The 26,416-nt window shown below is 44.5% G+C and overlaps 1 protein-coding gene across 1 annotated transcript in view; it reads right to left on the bottom strand.

Annotated features, from left to right (window-relative positions):
• The window catches only part of lpp (LIM domain containing preferred translocation partner in lipoma), a 219,893-nt gene that overhangs the window by 2,762 nt on the left and 190,715 nt on the right, over positions 1-26,416 (bottom strand). Inside the window, 1 exon segment of the mRNA XM_080727235.1 lies at positions 2,617-2,795. Coding sequence (XP_080583361.1) covers positions 2,617-2,795 — 179 coding nt within the window.

The following is a 26,416-nucleotide window of genomic DNA, read 5'->3' as shown; positions in this document are numbered from 1 at the left end:
AGCTGACCTGCGGAACCTGGGAATATACCATTCTGTCAAGATGGAGAGAATAAAAGTGTGCATTTGTAGTAATTTTACTGTAATTTAACAACACAATAACCAGCACGTGAATTAATATTTAAAAGTAACTTTTACTTTCCCCCTGGACCCAGGGTATGGCAGCTGCATACCCCTGCCATACCCAATTGACGCCCCTGATTCAGCTTCAGAAATAAAACGCACACAGTCAATTTTCTCTTTCAATCTGAATGAGTTCTAAAATGTCTTCTGGAACTCATGCTGAATGCAGACAACCTTGGCATGAATGAAGTCACTTGTCGAGGCTTTCTTTCCAATTGTTAGAAACACACTTTTAATATCTTTAAGATTTTATTTATTTATTTACTTATTTTGTAATCTTTTTGTGTGTTCATCTTTTCACATTTTGACTATGGCAGCTCATAGCCAGCAGACTCATTAGCACGTTTCAGCCTCTTTCCAATGGCTTCCAGGGCAGTTGCAGATTGATTTTCAAGGTTTTTGGCGATTACATTCAAGGCTCTTCTTGGATTGGCCCCAAGCTATATTAGCAAGCTTTTAATTAAACCTTCACAAGCCTGAACATCACCCTGACATCCTGAGGGAAGGTCATTTATGTCACCCAACAGACTTCCACGGTATCTCCTCCAGGGCCCCTAGACTCTTGGTACTTTATTGGTCAGTCATTTATTGGTCAGTCATTGTGATGTTTGCAATTATATACTGTGCAAAGGTACGGCTCCCAATATATTTTATTTTATTTGAGCCCCTGCCAGAATCCTTGATTTTGAGACTTTTGTCTCTTGTTCAGTATCTTGAGTAAAATTCTTTTTTAAGGGTGTTGTACAATAACTACTATTATAATGTGATTCTTATTTTCTTTCAAAAGTAAAATATGTTATACCATCAAAGAGACTTTATGAGCCACCTACTGTAGATGATCCAACTTTGCCCTGGTTCTAAAAGCTTCACCTGACGCAAAATATTTGCGGAAGCAGCTTAACGGTCATGCTGGTGGAATGCACAGCAGCCTTGCCGCAATACATCATCAGTGGCATTTGGCGGTTTGCTTTCATGCCTTTAGGTCGAGTCATTTGGGAAACACCTGAGCAGGAACAGGTTTCTCTGACAATGGGGTCAAAGGGGATATGAGAACGGCACTGAGGTTTCGGGTCAAGTCAGGTGACTGCAGGTGATGTCAACACTATTACTAACAGGCTCGGCGAGTGGCTGGGATTCAGGAAGCGAGGGGGGCCTGTGGCGTCGGGATGCCACAGCCAGGGGAGTGAGAACGACATGGCCAAACACAGCTGTTCCTCGACACAAAGGGCCGCATTGTTGAGGTCATACTTGTCATGTGGAAATTAAACAGCGGCCCGGCAGCGCTGCTCCGCAATGCCGTGGGCTCACTCACGGCAAGCTGTTTACTTCTGTTTCCCTTTTGGTCACTGGGTAAGGTAACACTTCTGGTAAGGCACTTGTTTGCGCAAACCACACACTGTACAGTAACTCAGACACAAGAGTTTACTGTCAAACGCACGCATGCTGTCACTTCACATCAGAGCCGGATTTCACAAGACCACTGGGCCTGAGAGGATGTAGATACGATACTTCCTGGAGAATAACTTGAGACCACATCAAAGCCATGTTTCTCTTGTTATCAGATGACTAGTTGAACTACCAACTAGATTGATAGAACTTTAGGTTGTATAACTACCTGGCCATAACATACAGTAAATAGGCTACAAATATTGTCAATCATTTTTATCTGCTACTTCTGTACTAGACTGTGAGCAAGCAAATTACAATGTATTCATGCTTATTCATGATGAAACAGGTCTCACACTTTTAACAACTGTTAGTAGATTCTGGAGAAAGGTGTTTTGGTTTGTAATTTTCTTCTGCCATCGCATCCAGGTGCTGTCGCTTGCGTTATAGTTACACCTATAGTAGTGAACTATGGATTTTTGTTGTACTAGGCAATGAAGGTTAATTACATTTTTTTTCCCCGTTATGGTTTGGCTAGCATTGCTTAGCTTGACAAGATGACCCAATGCGAGCTGACGAGAACACACATCAGACACAACACTGTGTGTGACGCAGGACATTAACCATAGCGTGCCTATTCTGAGCATGTCATGACAGGGTAAGATGAATACAAGGGTAGCATTTAACTTTCCTAATAAGTCTATGTTCAAGGACTTCTTGTGGAATGGAGGTACTGTATGCAGCTATGCAAGGTTCTATAAATGGTCAACCTCACTTTAAATTCAGTGTTGTATATTCTGAAATCTTTGAAGGATAAAGGCTGTCATTTCAAAATACATAGTTTTCGTCACACTAAACATGTGTTCGTTGAACTATAGATTAGAACAGTGGTTCTCAAAGTGGATTCCAGGGACTCTGTGGGTTCCTTTATGGGGGTCTAAATTGACCCATACAAGTCTGTAACTCTGGCAGTGTACAAATGGAACCAAATAATGGAACCAAATGAACCCTGACGGGTCCATTTGGTTCCATTTGAACACTGACAGAGTTAACTGACACTGACCTTGAAATTTGAAAGTTTGAGAAACACTGGATTAGAATGATCCTTACTTGTGGAAGTCCTCAATGCAGTGGATGTGGTTGGCAGCGTCCACAGTGAAGGGGATGCCATCCAGGCTGCGCTGGCACACCACGCACGTGAAGCAGTGAGGGTGGTAGGCTTTTCCTGTGGCCCGCAGGATGCGCTCCATGATAGGCTTACTGCAGATGGTACAGGTCTCCAAAGTGTTCTGTGGGCACACACACACAGTATTGTAATAATTGTGTATTATTGTACTAATTACAGTATGTCAGTGAGGACCGTCCATTGATTTCAATCACTACATAAATTCCTCAAACACTTGACCTCAACATCGCAAAGTATCCTTAACCCTTACTTTAATATAGTAGTTCCTTTTCTAAACCTGACCCGAAACCTATAAGCCCTTATCTTACACAGAACAACAGGTACAATACTACATCACAAGAACTGATGATGATGACTTTAAAGGTTTTTGTAATGAGGCATTCCCAATAGAGCCTTTAAGTACTTAAACCCTATATACTGTACTTTGTTGACTACTGGTCTATACTTGGTCCCCTCCTTTTCCCCTGCCACCTAATCTCCAAATAGCTGATCTACAAGCTAACAACATGTAATGTCACGCTGCCACATGCAGTGAGCTTGTAAACTTAGGGGACCCTCGCGGTCATGGCTAAAGGCCTAACAATAACCATCCTCAGAGCACTGATCTCTGTGTGTGGCGTCTATCATTTGACCCCGTGGGGACCTCTCCGTGGGACCCCGGACAACGGAGCACACAGGGTTTAAGTGGTTAAAACGAGGTAGGCGAGTATGGTGAATATCGCCACTGAATAGCACACAGCCTGAGACAATCGACGGCCCGGGACCGAAAACACCAGTTTTTCCTGAAGAGGCACGTGTGGGGACTCGGGGCCCGTGCAGCAGATAAATCCACACTAAACAGCTCTGGCAGGGCTGTCCTCGGATGGCCCCGAAGCCCCAGGAATCTGATTAGCAGCTCCCTCAAACACAAACCCGCTCGTTTTTCAACCCCCCCCCCCCCCCCCCCCCCAGCCTTCCCAATACGCGCAAGTGCGGGCAGTAAATACTTCCACTTTGTGATGACTGCAGGTTTTCTGCAGCCAGGCGACTGGGCAGCCAGCCCACTGGGGGTGGTGGTGGTGGTGGTGGTGTGTGTGTGTGCATCTGGGTGCGTGTGTGTGTGTGTGTGTGTGTGTGTGTGTGTGTGTGTGTGTGTGTGTGTGTGTGTGTGTTGTGGAGGGTGGGGGTCGTGGCAGCCGTCTGCCGCTGACTTATCTGTGGCATCCCTCTTCTTAATATCTACAGGGAGACACCATTTGTTATTCCAATATTTCATAAATAACGATTGCCTCTCTAAACAGCAATGCAATTACAGGGGGATGGATATATCATGTGAGGGCTGATCAATGAGGGGCTGTGGCGTGCGTGCGTGCGGGTGCAAGCGTGTGTGTTGGGAGGTGGGGGCAGGGTTGAGGGGCCTCTCTGGAGCAAAGGCTGTTCTGCCCAGGCATTTCCTGGATGTCTGCAGTCCCTCTGATCCCTCTCTCTCTCTCTCTCTCTCTCTCTCTCTCTCTCTCTCTCTCTCTCTCTCTCTCTCTCTCTCTGTACGCCTGGCCGGGCTGAGAACAGCACGGTTCAGCTGCTCTGGTTGTAGTAGCGGCCACAATGTTTCCAAACAGAGCTTGGGGTGTGTAGCAACACTGCGCTGTGCCATCAACCCCCTCGCCCCCCCTTCCCCACGTGCTGCACAGAGAGTTAAGCATGCTTCCTGCGGTCTCGGAGGTGGGCAGTGCACACAGTCTCCCCTAAAGTCATGTTGTGTTTTATTGTTATCGCGGTCAGAGTGGCAACCAAAAACATATATATATGTGGTATGGACCTCCTGATCACCATAGCAACCAACTTGCCCACTTCTTATGTAGTTGTCTTACTCGTCATGGCAGTTCTGTGCGCCCCCCCGAATCGGGCAATCCATGTTTCATGTGGACTGCTGCGTGGCGTATGGCCGATATGACGCAATCTCGGCCTGCGCGCCAGCGTGCACCTCCAAGATTTTCTAACTCCTCGGATGGGGGTGCACAGCCTGTGCGCTGCCATGATTGGCTGATGAGAAGGCACGAGATGGGAGCAGCTGATGTACGACTCGAGGGGCGAGCCACGAGTCAAAATAAAATAACAAAAAGAAAAAAAGAGAAGCTTTAAAAGAATGGGGCCGTTTCTTCAAAGCACTCCGGCAGTGGCATTATTTCATGAAAAGCATGAGTGCAGACGAGCAGCTCCATTTTTGTATTCACCCCCCCTCCCCCCTCCCTCTCCTTCCGACAGTGTAATAGAAATAAACATTAATCCCAGGGCAACGTTTGTGTATAAACAATGTCCGTATCGCAACCCTCCTCCACCCTGGAAGAGGAATAAAGCTTTTTAATGAGCTTGCTGCACTGAACCCTCGAGGTTCGCCTCACTTCTCTACCCCTTCTGAGAGACACACGAGAGAGAGAGAAAGAGAGAGAGAGAGAGAGAGAGAGAGAGAGAGAGAGACACACACACACACACACACACACACACACACACACACACAGAGACAGAGACAGGGTGGGGGGGGGGGGGGTGAAAGTGAAGGAATGTGTTTGCAACCTGAGTATACTAACGAGAGGCTAGTGCCAAAAACCAAAACGCTGCCCTTGACTCAACTCTTACTCATCGGTCTGCATTTCCACTTGCTTATTCTCATCTGCTCTTCCATGTGGGGATACTGTACCTTGTTTGGTTTAACTAGAGCATGTGATTTCACGGCACACATTTCCTCCAGGCCACTGTAATAGGGGTATATTACTCGCAAAAAAACCCAAATTGCAAATTTCAGGTGCCAAAATGCTGCGGCCGCAAATTATTTGCCGAAAGTCTGACCTCTTTTCAGGGTCTGTGAATTAATCGAAGTCAGCAGCACTCCTAACTTTTGTTCCTCATTTGCGTCGGGAAACACTGGGCGTTCATTGGCCGCACGTTCACTTTAACAACTGACAACAATGAAGCGGAAAGCATCTGGCTCCGTTTGTACACAGAGTTACATTAACATGGGTTTTTACAGTGCTCTCTGTGACTGGGGTCACAGAGATCATATCCAAAATATTTTGAAATAATAAAAATAATAATTTAAAAAACTAAACGTAAGAAAGCAAAAATTAAGGGACTGAGGACTCCCGACCCAGTGTTTGGGAACCAGTGCATTATCACACTGAGGGTCCTTGAAATACAATCACAAAGAGGTTGAGAATCACTGGCATAGAATACAGGGCATACAGTAAGTATGTAAGAGCTCCAGTTGCAACCTGCCACTAGAGGGCTGTATCTGTCTGTAGATGTCCGGGCTGTACCCCCCCCCCCCCCCCCACCCCCACCCCTTTCTAAATGTCATGTATTCAAGCACATGTATTCCCTTTTTTCCCCGGCCTCATACATTTCTCTAAGTGTTTGCCCAGAAGGCTAAACAAATGTCTAGGCAGATGAGGTGAAAGTGAATTTAGGTCAGCCTGCCGCTGAACCGAGGGGTTGAGTGGCGTAAGTTAAAAGTCAATTGTGGACAGTTTTCAGTTTTTTTTTGCATGTAAGCTTTTTCAATTTCCTTGCAAAAGGAGCTTGTAGTAGGATTCTGTGCACGCAGACACCGCCATGCAACGCCGATGCCCTCTCCACCAGGCCTGCCAGGCTGGCCTGGTGATTCAGCCCCAGAACAGCCAAACAGCGTTTGACACGGCTGTCTGTCGACATAAAGGCTGCGGAGGCAAACAAAGCACAGCGCCGCAAGTTAAGAGGTCCCCCGTGCACAGATCCTCACACGCGAGACACGGGCTTGATAGAGTGCCATGTCTGAGTTATGCCACGATTTGGGCTTTGTCGCATGGCGGTGTTGCACGCTGAAAATAGCGGATGTACAAGCTCACAGCACTTCACGCAGTTGTGAAAGCTGTGCTATTTTCTGTGAGCTTGTAGATCTGCTATTTTCAAGGGACAATTATAGGATAAATTAGGCAATAGAGAGAAATCTGAGAGAGAAAGAGAGGCGTCTCTATGACCACTGGTGATGGTAAAACAATATCTGAAGACGGATGTCTTTCTAGATGTCTGCAGATGAAATACTCAACAACAGTCTGAAATCTGCACTGGCATATCACAAACTTTAAGCTGCTCACTATCTGCGTCCCCGGTATATATATTTTTTTATGGTCACACATCTTTACACCTATCCGTTCTCATTTTACATGGCAGAGTCAGGCTGACAGGAGGGGAGGCATTGAGTCCACAGCGAGAATGCAGAACGATTTATGCCCTGGCACGCCGCGCTCTCAGAGCAGGCCAAGTTTGCAGTTGATTTGATACAGTCTGCGTCCAAACTCTCACAGAATGTGCTGGTCGTGGCCCAGCGAATTAAATCACGTTCGCGTTTACCCAACCTCAACTCCAGCGATATCAAACAAACACTTACTAGAAAGATCTGCGCACCGCATGTGTTCTTTTACTTACTGATTTACAGCGTTTCCATTGAGTAAGGGACGTTGGTTTAAACCGTGGCCTTGAACCATGAGTCAGGGTTGACCTGTAGTCTTCCTGAGGCAAACAGACATTTGACTTTTGAAGCACCTCAAACAGCCTCTCTTTCACTCAGCGTTTGAAACGATGCAATCTAGCAGCACCCGCTGATAAAAATCATGTTGGCACATGGGATCAAGGCGTTCTATTATTATGTGTAAACATGTAGTGATGTTCCATTACTCTGTTCATGTTTTTGTGACAGTGAGAGAGTGGGAGAGACAGGAAAGGCAGGAGAGGAGATGACATGCAGCAAAGATCCTCTGGTCGGATTTGAACCTGGCCAGCTGCCGGAAGGACGACTGCCTTATTTATATGGTATGTGCTCCAACCAGGTGATCCAGGTGTCTGCCTCTATGCTGTTCATCTTTGTGTTGTTCATCTTATTTATATGGTATGTGCTCCAACCAGGTGATCCAGGTATCTGCCTCTATGCTGTTCATCTTTGTGTTGTTCATCTTATTTATATGGTATGTGCTCCAACCAGGTGATCCAGGTATCTGCCTCTATGCTGTTCATCTGTGCTCCAACCAGGTGATCCAGGTATCTGCCTCTATGCTGTTCATCTTTATCTTATATATATGGTATGTGCTCCAACCAGGTGATCCAGGTATCTGCCTCTATGCTGTTCATCTTTATCTTATATATATGGTATGTGCTCCAACCAGGTGATCCAGGTATCTGCCTCTATGCTGTTCATCTTTATCTTATTTATATGGTATGTGCTCCAACCAGGTGATCCAGGTGTCTGCCTCTATGCTGTTCATCTTTGCGTGAGAATACATTTGTCAGAAAACCCTGACGCAGCACATAGTAAATGTGCTATGATGGAAGTTCGAAAGTCACAAACAACTTTGACTATAAATTGCGATGTTTTACTGTAAAGATCCTAGCCCACTTTCCGGGCAATTTACAGCTACACAGGCTTTTTAAGCTGCGATTAGCCTTACTTATCCAACCTTAGGATAAGTTCAGAACATTATTTGTGTGAGTGTTTTATTCACTGCCGATGTACATGGATTTCTCTACAGGGGTATGCTGCTATAGTACTGTAGGTACATTATTGAGTTAAGACTCTTCCATTTATAAATGTATACATGGGTATTCCATCAAAGACAATACTTGAGGAGGGAATTACCTGCAGTAACATCTGACTTGGGCTCAACTTAATACTTCAACTACTCATGCATATTGCATTACAGAATTGGCAAAAATGTCAGTATTTAGGGGCATTTACAGTAGATGTCTGACATCTACACTAATAATAAACTACTGCTCAATTTCTCACCCAGTTCGGTACGTGAGCAACATTGTTGGAAGGATATCTACTGTACAGTACCTTCAAGAGGTGATATGAAAAATCGGAGGAACAATGGGCCCGATTCACCAACCTACTTACGAACGTTCTTACGAAGAAATTTGTTCTTAGACCCTTTTAAGAATTTTTTTACGAAGATTTGGCATACACCAATGTTTTCTTAGCTGTGATTTGTTCTTATGTTAAGAAAAAATCTACGCACACTGTAGAGCACTCTTAGGGTGGCCTTTTAGTTCTTAAGTGTGACATGCTGTGCTAAAATAATGTATTTTTTAAGTTTCATCAATTCTACAGTTGTATAATAATATGATTTAAATCATCAAAATATTTGTATCATATCTTTAGAGCAATGGTTCTCAAAGTGTGGTTTGGGGACCCCCAGGGGTCCTTTAGGAAGTTCCAGGGGGTCCACAGTAAAACAAGGAAGAGTTTTACCATTTTAACCCAGTTTTAAAATTTGTTTGAAAATAGCCGATCTACAAGCTCACAACCGAACACATTACCATTACAGCCCATTTTGAGCTTGTAGATGGGATATTTTTAAAATATTTGATAAATCTGATATTTTTTAAACATTTGATAATTCTTGAAAAATCTTCCCAGGCAGAAAATATTTTCAGATGGGGGTCCACAGAATGCATGTTAACTCAGTTAGCGCCGGGCGACTTTACGAGCGACTAGTTCACTATGGCGTTTGGTGCCGAGCGACTCGGAGCGACTTTTATATAAAAGCATTGTTTAAGCTTTTAATATGTGTTTATAGACGGAGCGAAATGGTTAGCTTACCTCAGCTAATGTCCACACGTAAACCGTGAAAAAAAAGGATACGATTATGACGTCACCTTTAAACCAGGGCTTCCTGTTGACAACAGGCCTCTGCTAGCGTTAGCCTCAATGCAACCATCGTAGCTTCACTAGGTCGGATTTTGATTCTGAAACTTTCTGTGTGGCATCTATATACGTCCCGATGCCCATACCAATGGTGGTTTGAGACGATCAAGCACGAATTGAACAGTATTGAGCTGAAATGGTGACCGGCGGCCCGTCCATGTTAAGTCAATGAGGACCAAGTCAGCGTCTCATCCTGTTATGTGGATTTAAACAGGCTTAACATGGGACCATGTCAGTGTATGGTGTATGGTGGTCTCTAGTGGTCATCTGGTGGTATGGTATGTTGAACGTGCATTCGTTAAGGTGGTCTGGTTAAGGTGGTCTGGGGGGATACAAAATAGCTATTTCCTGGCGTTATAAGCGCACATTCATATTCATATTTTGGAAATCTGGCCCTGTATGAGTTAATTTAGGGGTCCTTGACATGAAAATGTTTAGAACCACTGGTTTACTGACTAGTTTTCAACAGGTCTGAAAATTGCATCCCAACCCAAAATGAGCCGGTTGAGTTGAAGCCCAAGCCTCATACTCACCCCCTACGCCCCCCCCCCCCCCCCCCCCCCGACTTCATTCTCTCAACTTTATTTCTGTGAGTGATTTCTTGTTAGTTCTGTGTACAGCAATCAAACACAGGTGTGACTGCAGAGAGTGTCATGAAGTCGTGCCTTATATGGGGATTTGTGGGTGGCTCCCTATGGTAATAGGGATGCAAATTAGGTTATGTGGGGCGTCTACCTATGATAATTGGGATTACCTGGCACACCCCTTAACGTTACGAGGATTGGCATTCATCATGATAAGAACATAGTTAAGAACAATTTTGCCTTCCTAAGAACGTTTCATGAATGTGACTGGACTTCACTTAGGAATTCACTTAGGAAGAAATTTAAGAACAAGTTAAGAAGAAAGTTAAGAACTTATTGGTGAATGAGGCCCATTGACTTTAGAGGCGCCAGGAGCAATCAGGTCCGTTTCTATTCAGAGTCTGGGAAAAGGCAACAGATACTGTAGGCCTGTTGTTTTCTGCACTAAATGTAAATTGATCAAAAGGCATCGGAGATAAGCAGCAAAAATCCAAGTTTCAATTTGTTTTCCACAAGTCTCCAGCCAAACAGAGGAGGTTTGTAGCCAAGCGAACCTGCCAGATTCCTGTGAGGGACATTGGGAGCTCATTTAAATCTTCACACAGTTGGAGGGACTGTGGGAACTCCACCCGTCCCTGATGTGTACGCTCGCGTGCGCACGCATACTTGTGTATGTATGTGTGCATGCGTGCGCTTGGACGTGTATAGAGTACCTAGTTCTTTGTCATCTGGAGAGGGGGCTCGGTGTATTGACGGTGAAGCCCAACACAGCGAGATCAGGAGTGTACATTTAACAGTGCACAAAGTGACACTTCCAGAGTTAATAGAACACCACAGAGACTCTCCCTCTACTTCTTGTGAAGGTTATCCGGTGCAAAACCTCCTGACATTTGCCTCCCTGAGGTGAGGTCTATCACCAACCCCCCTCGGCCGGTCTAGGAGGATTCCCGTCCTTGACATCGGTCTTACATTTACATTTCATTTCATTTCACATGGGTAATTACTTTGCGTCGACGTTCCACGGACAGCGGTTCCCTGGCGGTGGCGGGACTCGTTCCATCTGTCTGTGTAACCGTTCACATGCAAAGCATTATGCGCATATTAAGACAGGGCTTTTTACATGACATCATGTCTCGCTCCTTTGATGAAACGCATTAGACCCTTTATAACCGTGTTGTGTAGATCACTACACACAGCGCCCAGTATTTTCCTAACCAGGTACGAAAACTGCTGCCTAGAGAGTCGACTGAGGCTTTCGTGCAGCAGCATGTGCGTGTGCGTGTGTGTATGGCGATGTGTGTATGTGTGTGTGTGTGTGTGTGTGTGCGCGTGCCGCACGCATTAGCAAACTGTTATGTGTGTTGGCTGTGAAACTGGTGTGTGACTCTTCTAAGGCTTTTACTAACTCCCGGCTCAGTTCACTCCGGGGAGCGCTGACCTTGAAAGTATCAGCTGTATAATTCAGAGAGAGAACATTTGTGACAGTCATTAATGTGTTTGTGTGTGTGTGTGTGTGTGTGTGTGTGTGTGTGTGTGTGTGTGTGTGTGTGTGTGTGTGTGTGTGTGTGTGTGTGTCACTGTGTGTGTGTGTGTGTGTGTGTGTGTGTGTGTGTGTGTGTGTGTGTGTGTGTGTGTGACTGTGTGTGTGTGTGCGTGCGTGCGTGCGTGCGTGCGTACGTGCGTACGTGCGTGTACGTGTCAGTCAGACAGACAGGGTGAGTGTTCCAGGGCTCAGTGCCTGTGACCTGAAGGGGCCCTGTTTCCGCTCGAGCACAAGGTGCCGTTCGCCCTGTTCAGCTCGGCTGAGGAATGTGTCTGTCCGTGTAATAAATAGACGCTGGCTTATGGATGACCAGCGTGTGCTGGAATGGGATGGCATACCGCCAGAATCCTCCTATCTTGATTTGTCTTCCGCGTTTAGTTTATATCTCGGCCAGGACAGTTTATTACCAAAGGCAGCCCCTGACTCAGCCTTAGTTCTGCAATCCCTTACCGGCGCTGACTGCCGCTGAGCTCTGCCCGCCCCGGAGGTCTCTCTTCCATTCCACGGACACTCCATGAATACAGACAAACTTAAACAGAATGGCATGAGTGCCAAACGTGATTGAAACATTTATAAATCTAACCACACTCTGTGCTGTGACAAGTGCAGCGGCCACATCTTTCCCCAGAGAAGTATCATATTATTTTGTTCACATGATAACGTCAAACTGAAGCCTATAAGGGGGCTGACAATAGGGCTGGGCAATATATCGACAGTATATTGATATTGTCATATAACGTAGGACTAAATATCAACTTTTTTTATTTGTAATATCATGATAATCACCAGTAAGCGACCGCCACGTCGCATAGACGCATACACAAACTTTAGAAGGCAATCGTAGCCAATCAGGAGGTAATATGTTGATGACATGACATGAAGAGATACTGTGTATCGCTTTGCGTGATTTTAGGCCAAATCTGTAGGAGCAGTGTCCAAAAATGTGTTTTGCAAAAATCGGCCTCATGGTGGCGCTAGAAGAGGGCCATGTGAGAAATCAGGGGGCAACGGTGGCGGAGATAAGAGTAGGGCCAAAAGTGTGACGTGATGGACAGACGGAGGAGGGACTGACTGACGGAGGGAGGGAGGGACAGCCGGTGGAGGTTTTCATAGTAACTTGCGACCTGACGGTCGCAATAAGTGTTGTCCTTTCCTGGTTATAATACAAGCCTCAAGTATTATTTTATATTTTCACAACTGGTAAAAATAGCAGATATACAAGCTCACAATGTGCATTGTGAGCTTTTAGAACTGTCGTCTTTTTAAAGAAAATGTATATTACAGTATCATCACAATACGACGTGTTCGTCGCAACATCGATATCAAGGTACTGTATTATGATATTTGATTTTATCCATATCATCCAGCACTAGCTCACATCCAGCTCTGTGTGAAGTTCTGGCATTTTTATTTGCATTTCAATATTAATAATGATAAAAAAGGTGGCAGTTGGGTCCTGATCCCTTCTCCAGCTGAGGCAAAGCACTGTATCTGAACTGCCTCGCCTGCCTGTGTGCCTTAACTCTCAAATACCTGGAACGCGCCCGAGTTGCGTTAGATTTTAACCACTTTAACCATTATTTTATGCTTTAAGTTTGTGCCGCGCTGCGAGCTTGTAGATCTGCTATTTTTGAAAAATCGTGAAAATGAGTGCAAGTCTTTGAATATCTTTGACCCGATCTTTCTAAATCCTTCCTCTAAATCATGCTGTTCTCAAACCTTTTCAAGTCAAGGACCCCCAAAATTACAGGTATTTGGTCACAGACCCCCCCATCTCAAAATATGTTGTCCCAGGGACCACCCAGAAGCAAATATTTGAGTTACAAATGTTCGCTTTTAAGTAGATATATTCAAAGACTTTTCAAAAATAGCAGATCTACAAGCTCGCAGCGCGGCACTCGGTGCCACGCTGTGAGCTTGTATATCTGCTATTTTTCAACAGTTAAAGCAGTCAATAATCCTAGGCCCTAAATGGGTTAAATTCAGCTCGGCAGCAGAATGTGACCCCTCTGGACATCGGGTAATGTCTCCTGCTCCGGTTACAGAGAGAACCTGACAAAGACCCAGGCAGTACTTCTCTCATGCCATGAGTTAGAGTGACATTGTGGTGGGTCAGCGCAGGGCCACAGAGATTTTTTTTTTCTCTGGCTTTACTCCCGGGGGCAGGAAATGTGCTTCGACAAGAGACATGAGGAGGGTTTACAGGGCCCGGTATTCTGAAAATCCATTTTTTTTTTCTCTCCTTGTCCAAACAGTATATTCTAATAACAGGGACGGTGCTATTCATTCGCTACTGTAGCCTGCAATGGATACGACAGCTCCGTACAGTGCGATACAGTAATAAGAAGTAATGACCTGCTTGAGTGTGGCTCACACACACCCACCACCATGCAGCACACTTGTATGCGCGCATAATTGTCTCGGCAAGTCTGGAGAAGTACTAAGAAGCCAGATCCTATTCAGGCAAGTGCTATCTAATTGGCTCACTCCTTTGAGGAATTAGATCAAGTTAATCATGTCTGAATATACAGAACTCAATTAGAACTCGGCGAGCTAATGCAGACAGCCTTGAATATTTGATGTCAGAGTCAGCACAAAAGCAGCGGAGTTGCTTCAGTGCGACCAGTAAACAAACAAGGCAGGGGTGCCTGGGTAGGACACCTGGTAGGGCGAGTACTAGGGCATTCACGAATAGTGATTTTTTTGTATTCGAAATATTCAACCTCAAAGTATTCGAATAGTCGAATATTCGACAGGACTGGCCAAACTGTCAAATATTAAGTAAGCAAGAGGCGAACATTGTGAAAATAGCCGATCTACATGCTCCCGTTGCGAGGCCTTGTGAGCATGTAGATCGGCTATTTTCACAATATTTATTTGTGGAACGGAGTCACATTAAATGTAATACCTACAAATCCAAGTGCTTGTCAGGTTGGTGGTCCCCAGTTCAAATATGTTTATTTTGGGGGTCACAGCCTAAAAAGGTTTGAGAACCCCTGGTATAGAGCATTAACAAATTCATCCACCAGGGGCATTGACAACTCATTCTTATGACTTCCTATCTAGCCAAGCTTTATAAACTATATATTTTTAAAGAAAAAAAAAAGAAGAAAAAAGAAGAAGCGAATATTCGACTTCGGTGAACAACATCGAATAGTGACTTTGATATTCGAATATTCGAATATTTGGTGAATGCCCTAGCGAGTACCATGTCAAGGCTAAAGCTTTACCGCATTGGCCAGGGTTCGAATCCGTCCCGAGAAGAGTGTCTACTAAATGATAGCTACTTTAATCTTATACTTACTTGTAGTTGACTGCGGTCCCCGAGGGCTCTATATGAAGTCCGCCCCCTTTTTGGAGCTGTGTGAAACACAGGCTCCCTATACGTAGCTTTGTGGGTCTGTCTGTCTGTGTGTCTGTCTGTGTGTGTGTCTGTATGTAGCCTGACTTCGGCACGCTACTAGTCCCACAGTTTTGCCACCACACACTCGCGCCATATGTCAAATCGACCGGCTTACTCGGGAATAGTGGGCTAGTAACTTGCTAAGAGAAAGGTTCAATAGTTTAATTGATATTAATTTATTAGTGAATTAATTTTCCCCATTGACTTATAATGGCAATCGCAAAAACTCACATTCAATTATTTGTCTCTCGCAAACCATAGGGGCTAGAGTTTCAAGACTTGGAGAGGAGGTTCATAATGGTTTCAAGGATTAAATAAAAAATAATTGTGTCATTTGGCCGCATGGTGGCGCCATAACACCCCACTTTACGTTTTGGCCTGTAACTCTTGAACCGTAGGTCGGAAAATTAAAAATATTTTTTCCCTGGATTCCTTGGGTCATGACGCATCTCCCCATATAGGCCACGCCCATTTGCGCCATGATAGATTTTCCGCCATCTTGAATTTTCTCCAAAACACACTTTTTGCTCCTTTTCCTACATATTTTCTTCAAATGTCACACAAATCGGTACACACACACACACACACACACACACACACACACACACACACACACACACACACACACACACACACACACACACACACACACACACACACACACACACACACACACACACAGCTCCACTTCACACGGGTGTGATTTTTACCTCTACACCAAATCTCTTTGCCGAACATAGCCGAGCTACAAGCTCACAACGCGCCGCAACAAGACGCGTTGAGCATGCAGATCTGCTATTTTCACAGAACGTTCGCCCCGGAATAGAAACGCTAGGGTTCATGTATAGTTCCTAAATTGTACATTATTGTTAGTAACCCCTCCTCTCTCTTTTGCATGTCCTGTCTCTGTGACCATCAAACATATTACCTTAAAAACAAAACAAACTAAAAACCAGGGAGGGGGGTACATGCCCCTGGCAGTCATCACTGCACTCCAAACGGTGCGGGCATGGCAGCTGAAATCCACGCGTGGTGGACGCAAAAGCTGCTGAGCATATGGAGGCTGCGATCCCGCCACACTCCGGCTGCGAGTGCGAGCCTCTGGATCTGACTACCTGGATATCCATCACGCCGGCCTGACAGGTGTGTGGGCAGCGTGTGTAGTCAACTCTAAATATAACCGCTGCCGTTGTCAGGGAAGCGCGGCCCCCGTAAAGCTTCACCTTCCTGCATTCTATGTCTGGCTGTGTGCAGCCAGCGCTGCGAGAGCAGAGGGCTGTGCGTTTGCAGTGTATCATATCGTCACTGTCGAGCAGAAACCTCGTATCTCCAAGTTTCAAGTTTGTACATTTTTTCACCAAGCAAAGCCCTGCGTCATCACACAAGGCCGTCGCACAAAAGTAGTGAAAACAGCCGATCTACAAGCACACAACGCCTCGCGGTGCAAGGCGTTGTGTGCTTGTAGATCTGCCATTTTCACTAGTTTAGTTCATTTTTAAAATGATAAATACAAAACGAACGGTCTTGGACATACAAGGTTTCCACCCGACAACGACGATATGCTGTAGTCCCCCCCCCCTCCTTCTCAATGACAAGAAAAGCTCTGGGGAAGTCTTGAGGAGTCTTGAGGGTCCCCCCCCCCCCCCTCTCCAAAGTGGGAGAGTGCACTACACTGTAGCTGGGCTGCAGAGAAGCCATCCATCACCACAAGACCCCCACAGCTAGTACCATGACTACTGTCCCCCGCCCCCCCCCAAACACTGAAAACTTCTGCTGTCGACAGTCTGTATGTCGACAGCAGAAGTTTAACTCTATACCGGTAATCCTGTGATTTTAGAGTTAAACGCAACTGAGCTGGGCAACAAAATTAGATGCAACATATAAGTGGAACGCTAAGAAAAAACCTGGACTTGAGTACTGGTGATTCTTTTCTTCTCTTGGATGGTTTGAGGGGTGGGTCAAAAAAAAATAAAAAATCAACTGACGCCGAGACAACGCTGCGGAGTGCAGTGCCGGGCCTCGACCCGATGCGTGGTTTTCCCGAAACGGCGCGAAACGTTCGGAATCTCCGTATGCGGAGATGATGGTTGACATCAGGCTGTTTCTGAAGAAAACGGCGCAAGCGCTGACTCATTGTGACATCACATCATAAAAAGCTCTGAGATCACGTACGCCACATGAGTCAACAAAAAATGCCATGGTTACGTATTGAATGTCATCAGTATGACGTGTTCTATTGTTCATACACTATATGGGCTTAAATGGACACTGGCAAACATATGGCCTGTGTCCATATTATGACAACAGGTATAATGGGGTTTGCATTAACGGGGGAAACCGGCACTGTGTCTGCAACACAGTCGCAGGCACAGACAGATACAGAGATCTCCATAATGGGAATAAAGGGACACAGACAAACAGATACAGAGATCTCCATATATGGGCATAAAATGGATGCAGACAGACAGATACAGATATCTCCATATATGAGCATAAATGGACACAGGCAAACAGATGGTCAAAACAGGTCCTACAGAGATCTCCATATATGGGCATACAATGGACACTTAGAGACAGATAACTCCATATATGGGCATACTGTAAATGGACACAGGCAAACAGATGGTCAAAACGGGTCCTACAGAGATCTCCATATATGGGCATAAAATGGACGTAGACAGACAGATATCTCCATATATGGGTATAAATGGACACACGCAAACAGATGGTCAAAACAGATCCTATGACAACAGGTATAATGGGGTTTGCATTAAAGGGCGGGGCATTCATTCCCTATTTACATTGTTCCCGAGTTGGCCAGGGCGCCGACTAGACGCTCGGCCGCCCGAAGGGCCCGAAAGGCGGCCGAGCTTCTAGTGTTACTAATGCCTAAAAGAGGAACACCAGGTTTAACATGGTTAAATTGCTGGGACGTGACAGTACGGTGTCACAAAATGCTTTTTCCTCATGTAAATACATAGTCCTATCATTACAATAAAATGAACACAACTGTCCATCCGTCCATCATACAATTGTCTCTTCAGTGGGTTGACCAATCGATCTGAAATTGCACATGGGCATTGACCATTGGCATACGCAGGGAGGGAGGAAGCCGATTCTTCACTTTGCCCAAAGTCATGCTATTTATTGGCATCTTTGCCAAGGGATCTGTAGTCATGGATGCAGTCCCATAGCCCAGAAAGATGATGGGTGGAAACGTGGGAATGGAGACACCAGGTCTATTTAAATGAGCCTGCAGCAGCAAAGTCAAATCGTGACTTTGTGGTGTTTCCTTGTAAAGTTTAAGCACGAGGACAGACAGACAGACAGACAGACAGACAGACAGACAGACAGACAGACAGACAGACAGACAGACAAGCTCATCAGCCTTACTGTCAATCATCATTTTCTGCTGATAACTGACAGGCCAGGCGCTACTATGTGCACTTATTCCTTTACAATAGCAGAATGGGAAAATCATTTGGAAAGCTTAGCCAATGAGACAAAAAAAAAGGAAGCCATTTACTTTTAAATAACAGGAGTACAACACTAGATAATGAACATAATTACATTTAAGCAACTTGGCTTCCATGACCTTGGCTATCTCTCTGCAATTCTGCCTGAAGGGCCAGAACTAGATTAAGGGTATTGTCTGGGAAAAGAAAACCCTCTCTATTACCCTGGGTCTTCCAATTCTCTGTCATGACATTGTGCTACTTGAAACAGTTGTACTGCACTTAAAATACGAGCATTTAGCTGTGTTTCTTAGCTTGTAATGTATTTTTGCTTGGCCCCAAAAAAAAAAACTGATCACAAGCAATATCGTGGTGATAAAATGGGCTTGAGACAGCAGAGTGCCCTGATGCAGTGCATTTTGGTCTCAATCTAACAGGTTAACCCATTATAGGCCTAGGGTTATTGACTGCTTTAACTATTGAAAAATAGCAGATATACAAGCTCACAGCGCGGCACCGAGTGCCGCGCTGTGAGCTTGTAGATCTGCTATTTTTGAAAAGCGAACATTTGTAACTCAAATATTTACTTCTGGGTGGTCCCTGGAGCAACATATTTTGAGATGGGGGTCCGTGGCCAAATACCTGTAATTTTGGGGGTCCTTGACATGAAAAGGTTTGAGAACAGCATGATTTAGGGGAAGGATTTAGAAGTCGGGTCAAAGATCGGGTCAAAGATATTCAAAGACTTGCACTCATTTTCACGATTTTTCAAAAATAGCAGATCTACAAGCTCGCAGCGCGGCACTCGGTGCCGCGCTGTGAGCTTGTATATCTGCTATTTTTCTAAAGTTAAAGCATAAAATAATGGTTAAAGTGGTTAAAATCTAACGCGACTCGGGCGCGTTCGAGGTATTTGAGAGTTAATGGTCTATTCATGAGTTCTCAGGAGGGAAGGGCTCCTAATGTTAGGATTTCTAGTAATTACTGTAAGTGGCCTTGCAGCAGCCTGGCAGGACAGGAGTAAAGCCCAACAGATATGGGCCACGCAGATTATAACATGAAACCACAAACATGGCACCCTCTGTAAGCAATTAACCCCTGTGACACACAGCCCCACTGCCCAACTTCTTCAAAGAACCAGCTAAGCCAATCAAGTGAGAGGAAGGATAGCCGTTACTCTCACCGTTGGTAACTAGTACCTAATTAGTTCCTTTCCGTTAGAAGCGTACCTTCCGAAACAGAAAGTGGATGGACAACTAGTGTTCATCAAAGCCTGACCGATGTCTGATTTTTTGGGTCTGATGCCGATCCTGATTTTGGAGAGTCCTAGACCACCAATTGATGACTGCTATTTTGTTAATATATTTATTTTTATTTAACCACCCCCTATAAGGAAATGAACAGAATAGCAGATCTACAAGCTCACAACGCATCGCATCGATGTGTGTTGTAAGCATGTATGCTGAGCTTGTTGCTTGTACGCTGCAAAATAGCAGCTTGCAGATCTGCCATTTTGAATACGTTTGAAAAAACGTTAAAAAAAATGGTTAAATGTAGACACATCCAAGTGCAAAGTTTGGCCAACGGTGGCAGAGATAAGAGTAGGGGCAAAAGTGTGACTTGATGGACAGACGGAGGGACAGCCGGTGGAGCTTTCATAGTAACTTGCGACCTGACGGTCGTGTCATAAATCTTGGAATGCCCATATACAGTATGGACATACTGTGTCAGTCTCATGTGGTCTATGATGTCAGTCATCTCCATATTTATTTATATTAATTCATGAATAAACGTAAATAAATTAAACTATATATACCAGTAAGACTCCCTAATCGGGAGATATGCGCCAGTCAGGTCGCAGCGTGATTTTAGGGCAAAATCTGTAGGAGCAGTGTACAAAAATGTGTTTGAAAAAATCGGCCTGATGGTGGCGCTATATTGGACAGATCCATGTTGATGACATGAGTGTAGACATACTGTGTAGCGATTTGCGGGATTTTTGGCCAAAAATTGTAGGAGCTGTGTCCATAAATGTGTTTTGCAAGAATCGGCCTCATGGTGGCGCTAGAAGAGGGTCATGTGAGAATTGGTTGTGGTTGTGGTTTGGCAGGCAAGGAGTGTGTGTGCAAAATTTGGCATGGATCGAGTCAACGGTTGCGGAGATATGAGCGGGGAAAAAGTGATGTGTGACGTGTGACAGACAGACAGACAGCTGGTGGAGGTTTTGATAGTAAATGCGACCTGATGGTCGCAATAATAGCAAAAGCAAGGAATCGATTCCCAATGAAGCCTGTCGATTTGACCTATGGCCCAAGTGTGTGCCACCATATCTGTGGGAGTAGCAGCGCGGCAAGACAAATCTAGAAAGATGGAAAGATGAATGGAATAAAGTCAGACAAGTACTATAGACTGGTTGCCCTGCAGGGTCAACCACACTAAAAAGACAAATAATGGACGCCATTCTCAATTACCACTGATAAGGAGGGGGAAATAGCATGACAATGCATTTAATTTGCCCCACCTAGTGCCGTCAAGGTCCCCGGAATAAATCTGTGAATCGTATTTGTTTTGCAAAGTTGTGAAAATGTCTTTCGGTGTCATGCAGAGAAGATACACATATCACTGTCTTGGAAAAAGGAGCCAAAAGCAGGGATGGAGGTTATTGTGAATTGCTAAATAAAAATGATGTTTTGTGACAGGAGAGGCTGCCAGGGGGAACTTGACCAATGGCTGCAACAGTGCTTCACTCCCGGGCTTGTAGGGAAATATTTGTGTTGAAGAGTATAAACACTTCAAATTTTATCTGGTGATGGCAGAAATATAGGGGTTGGAGGAGCTGCAGCGATATATGGCTTTCTAAAAAAAGGACATCAACGTGGAAGAGAAGAGAAGTCTAATTCAAAACACACACGGTTCCCCTCTGTGCAAAAATGAAATAAAACGTGAAAAACTACTGTGGCTGCTGTAAGTACATAAATCCTAAGCAAACTTTCAAACATTGAATGTATTTGAAATTTAAAATTACTGTTAGGGATCGACCGATTATCGAAAATTCGGGAAAAATATATAAATTAATTAACCACTATTTCAAATTGGGGATTTTTTTTTTTTTTTTTTACTTAAAATGCATATCGGTTCATAATATTGGTTATCGGCCTCTTTGATCACGACTTATCGATATCGAAATCGAACATGAAAATCCCATATCGGTCGACCCCTAATTACTGTACTGATGATCTTTTTTTCCTCACATCCTTAGACTACTGACATTAATGCAAGGTGGTAGTTGAGTGGCTTCTTGATGGAAACAATCACTGACCCAGATTTTAAGCAATGTCTTTTCTTGGTCATTTTTCCTATTCTCTTCTGGTAGCCGTAACCCCCTAATAGGTGAGCTTCAAAGGGTTTTCAAAGCAAATGCATGGACTCCGTCCCTTTCCAATATTATGTGTCTGACACTCTCAGCTCCCCAGGTCACTATAAATGGAAATGGAGAATTAAGGAGAGGAGTGTTGAATGATCCTTCTGGGATATAGGTTCTCTATGTGGAAGTAAAGGCAGCTTTCATTATTGAACTGGGGTGAGACGGTGAGAGATGACAAGTATTCACCATCACAGACTCAAGTAGGGACTTGATTGATAATCTGTGGAAAGATGTGACCACTGTCAATCCAGTAGCAAGCACTGTCAGGGACGTGCTGGGCCCCTGATTCAGCCCGGGAAAAAGAGTTGGCGAGGCCCTCATTGTGCGCTATAGAGAGAGATCTCTCTCTATAGCGCTGCTGCTACTCAAAGATTTGCCATTTCAGATCATGACAAAGTGACAAGCCAGTGGGCCAATTACATGAGTTATATTTCGTCGTTGTCGGGTGGAAACCTTGTATGTCCAAAACCGTTTGTTTTGTATTTATCATTTTAAAAATTATTTAAACTAGTGAAAACAGCTGATCTACAAGCGCACCGCGAGACGCTGTGTGCTTGTAGATTTGCTGTTTTCACTACTTTTGTGCGACGGCCTTGTATGATGAAGCAGGGCTTTGCTTTGCGAAAAAATGTACAAATTTGAAATTTGATACAAGGTTTCTGTCCGACAGTGACGATTTACTTTGTTGGCCGCCCAGCCCCCAAAATGGAACACAGGCCGACATTTTATTTTTATTTTTTTCCTAATGGCTGGCCTGGACCGGCCGAGAATGAACCGGCCGTTCGGGAGTTGTCCCGCTTTTCCCAATGGCCAGCACGTCCCTGAGCACTGTGTTACTGGTAGTTTCTATCAAGCTACGCTATCGTTTGTCTGTTAGGGTGCTTATAAAGTCTTATCGACCACATTCTTTATTCTTTATGCGGATCCCCATTAGCTTCCGCTGCCGCGGTTGCTAGTCTTCCTGGGGTCCACATAACATAAACATAAAACTTCACAACATAAACATGAACTATAGTGTCCCGATTCTGGGCATATCATAATAGGTGAAAATACTTGTAAAGTACCATGGACACATCCGTGGCGCTCCTCCAACTAATATAACTGACTGTGTTTGCGGGTGAGAAGCGGTGTGTGGAGGACAATCTCCCTCGCTGCAGTAGCGACTACTACAGGTCAGTCAGCCTTCCTGGTTCCACGTGGTTGTCTGCACACTCCCCAGACCAACAGTAGGGGTCGGCAGTGACAAGTAACTATACTGTACATATACAGTAACATTTTCATTAATTGTTATAAGAGTTAAAAAAAAGGGATCTCAATGTAAATAATCTGCAGCTTTCCTGAGCTCCTTTTAGTTGACCGTACCAGTGAACTGTACCAGTGAACTCATGAAAATGTACCTTTTCCTTTGCAAACTTCTAATAAATACTTCAATCAATCAAAAATGAGGGGACTTCGCAACGGCTAGAGAATATAGAAATAGTAATAAACCTTAATCACAATGCAGATTTGTGGGATGATGTCTCCTCGTCTGGAGACCAGACGAATCTGACAAGAGTGAAATGTTTTAGTCTGGACATGCCAGGCTAGCAGTCTCCAGCAGTGGCAGAGTGATTCCACTCTGAGTGTACTTTGAATGTATTCTGAGTGTACTTTGAGTGTTCTCTCATCCTGCTAAATTAACCGCATGAACCCTTGCATCCCTATTCTGGGCATGACATAATAGGCAAACATACTGCGAAAATAGCACATCAATGAAGTACAAAGGGTTAAAGTGGTTAAAGCGTTTTCCTCTGAAGCAGAGCACTCTGCCTAAATGTTTTACATCTCAGCCTTTGCATCCAGGGCCCGAGAACTTTCTCTTATGCTTTTCAATTCAGGACTGAGCCAAACCAATTAACAAGGGATTTAGGTAGCAAATATTGCTTGGAGGCCTCCGCTATCCAGCAATGTGTGTATTTGCTTCTGCCCTGTGATTTCTTTTTAATTGGATTTCTTTTGTGAGAACTTTGTTTTGATTCACTCAAACTTGTTGTAAATCCACAGACAAACGTGTCCAGTGATGGATGGGTTTCTTGGAAAACACCTGATAAACATGGCGAGATTTAAACAAGGCCTCAATACGAGCATCACTATGATGAGATGAACGCCTTCTGGCATTTTGTACACATACACCCTTTTGATTTCATAAGGTCGTGTAAACACGGAAACGGGGGTCCGACACAGGCAGTGGTGGGACACCCCGAGCTACTGCTTTACATGAGACAGTACAAAAAAAAAAAAGAATAAAACAATAACGGTCACCTGACGCCGTTCATACATTGTTGAACACGATTAGGAACCACTTCATGCAAAAAGGGACTTTAATTGAGCCACAGTAGAGTTTATCTCCATCACTCAGTATTCAAACAGACAGCGATAAGTCGTCTTTGGAGGGGAGCCAGGGAAGTGGAGAGGACAAAGGCTGATTTCTGCCCTGCCCTTTGCTGGCCTGCGAGGTGGTTGAGGTTGGAGGACAGAGATATATCGATGCGTAAAACAGGGAACTAGATTGGCACAGATAACAGACGTGTCTGTGTTCCTGTCCATTACTGAAAGGAATTAACGGTTTGAGTGACTCAAGTCATCCAGAGGAAGAGGTGAACCTCGCTAATATAAACGCCGGCATTGTTCCACATGCAGTAATATGCAAAGTCCAGGCCTAGATAAATGCCTAGTGAATGCCAACGCCAATACCTTGCCGGAAACATTACTAGATGGCAATCACTGCGGTATACAAAATGCATTCAGGCAATTCTTGGCCGTGTGTTTGACATATTTTGCATATCATCATTAGATAGATTCAGTAGACAAAGTTTTCTCAGGGAGTTGCTGTAACCCACATCCTGCTCAAGGAAAATACTTGATTCATGTCTACAGTTTGTGGTGTTTGGCCTGAATACAAAAAATAATCAAAGCGGAAAAGTTAAATTATTTCTTATGCACCAGAACAATCTGTTATCAGTCAAAATACGTCAATCAGAACAGAAATGAGCTGACCTAAGCACACGTACAATAAAGGAAATTAAAGACTTGTTCATAACTATGGCATACATAAAGTATAGTTTATGTACTTGGATAGAACATTGAATAAAGGTTACAAGTGCATTGCCATCATAAGACTGTAAAAAAAATATGGACGGTGCGAAGCCATTGGTTTCTATGCGGCGAAAATTTACGCTTTTTCGTCCCTTGTATGGGTGTCGCCATCATTGTTTGAATGGTACCCCAGGAATCATAAGGAATGCTATTGGCTGCCAATGGTCACGTGGAACCGCAGGGATACATGGGAGAATGTGGTCGGAGCCTCCCGAAATACAGCACACGAAGAAGAACACAGCCGGTATCAGTTTAGTTGGCCACGCCCCTCTCAACTTTATCATCAATTTTAACATAAATGGGACCATTTGCACAAAACGCATATCATGTTAATTGAAAGGCAGTTTTTCACTAGCGACAGGAACCATAAAGTATTTATGACGATATTTATTAAGGTTAGAAAATCCAAGAGGAAAATGAATGGGGTCCAGTGCAGAAAAAAATCTTTTTGGTACCTCGCGGGGGAAAAACAGCGCAACTAGCTTCTCTTCCGGGAAAGCTTCGTGAATAATCCAGCCAACAACACCCCTGATTGAAATACATTATCAATACTGCAATGCAAACCAAATCATTTAAAGCTGCAATCTGGAACTTATTTGAATTAATCAAATTGGTTATGTTAATACAATATTATATCATTGCTAGTACATCTGCAGTGGATGTAGGACAGGTGGTCTGCCTACTCCTTCATTGAGGATTGATTTTAGATCCTGGTGTCGGGCAGGACACCTACTGGTTGTACTGTAGTACTGCCTGAAGCTCATAACATAAATATCTCCCCTCACCAAGCAGGGATTGCCTCTTTCATGAGTGGAGGAGAGCGACTATGGCATTGGTCACAGTACCATTAAGCACTCAGTCTTGGTTCAACTAATGGTTCATTCATGCTGTCAGAATCAAAGGATTCTTGGAGCAGTAGATTGGCCTTTACCCAGGTGTTTGTTTTACCGAATAGACGCTACATGTACTCACTGCACTGAAATAATCACTACTGTAACGAAAGCTGCAGTGGTGTTTTTAAAGAGACTATACAAAAGTACAATCCACTGTTATTATTATTCATCTATTTTTTTCCCCCTTTTCACCCCGATTTAACTGTTACGCCAATTAATTCCTCCCCATACACATTTGTGTGTTGTCACTACTGGCTAGCAGAGCCCCAATACTTCCAGCTGACAGGTGGCGCCCCAGCCCGTAGGAAGATGTGCAGTGACAAATATCACACTCCCCGCCGGCTTCTCTCCCCCGAACACGAGCCAAATGTGTCCGTCAAAGCTGGCTGCGCCGTGGTGGATTCAAACCCCCGGCCTCCGGGGCGGTGGTCAGGTACTTTACCACATCCGAGCGCCCCTACTTCTTGTACACTTAAGAGATTCCTAGACCGACTGAGCTGGAACTTAACCAACCAAGTGACTCCACCGCGCGACGGCGCGTCTCTCCGGAGAGACCGGGCGTTTCACGTTCA

Source organism: Nannobrachium achirus (genome assembly GCF_963921795.1).
Source record: "Nannobrachium achirus genome assembly, chromosome: 1".
Classification (NCBI taxonomy): Eukaryota; Metazoa; Chordata; class Actinopteri; order Myctophiformes; family Myctophidae; genus Nannobrachium; species Nannobrachium achirus.
This window is presented reverse-complemented; position numbering and strand designations above follow the sequence as displayed.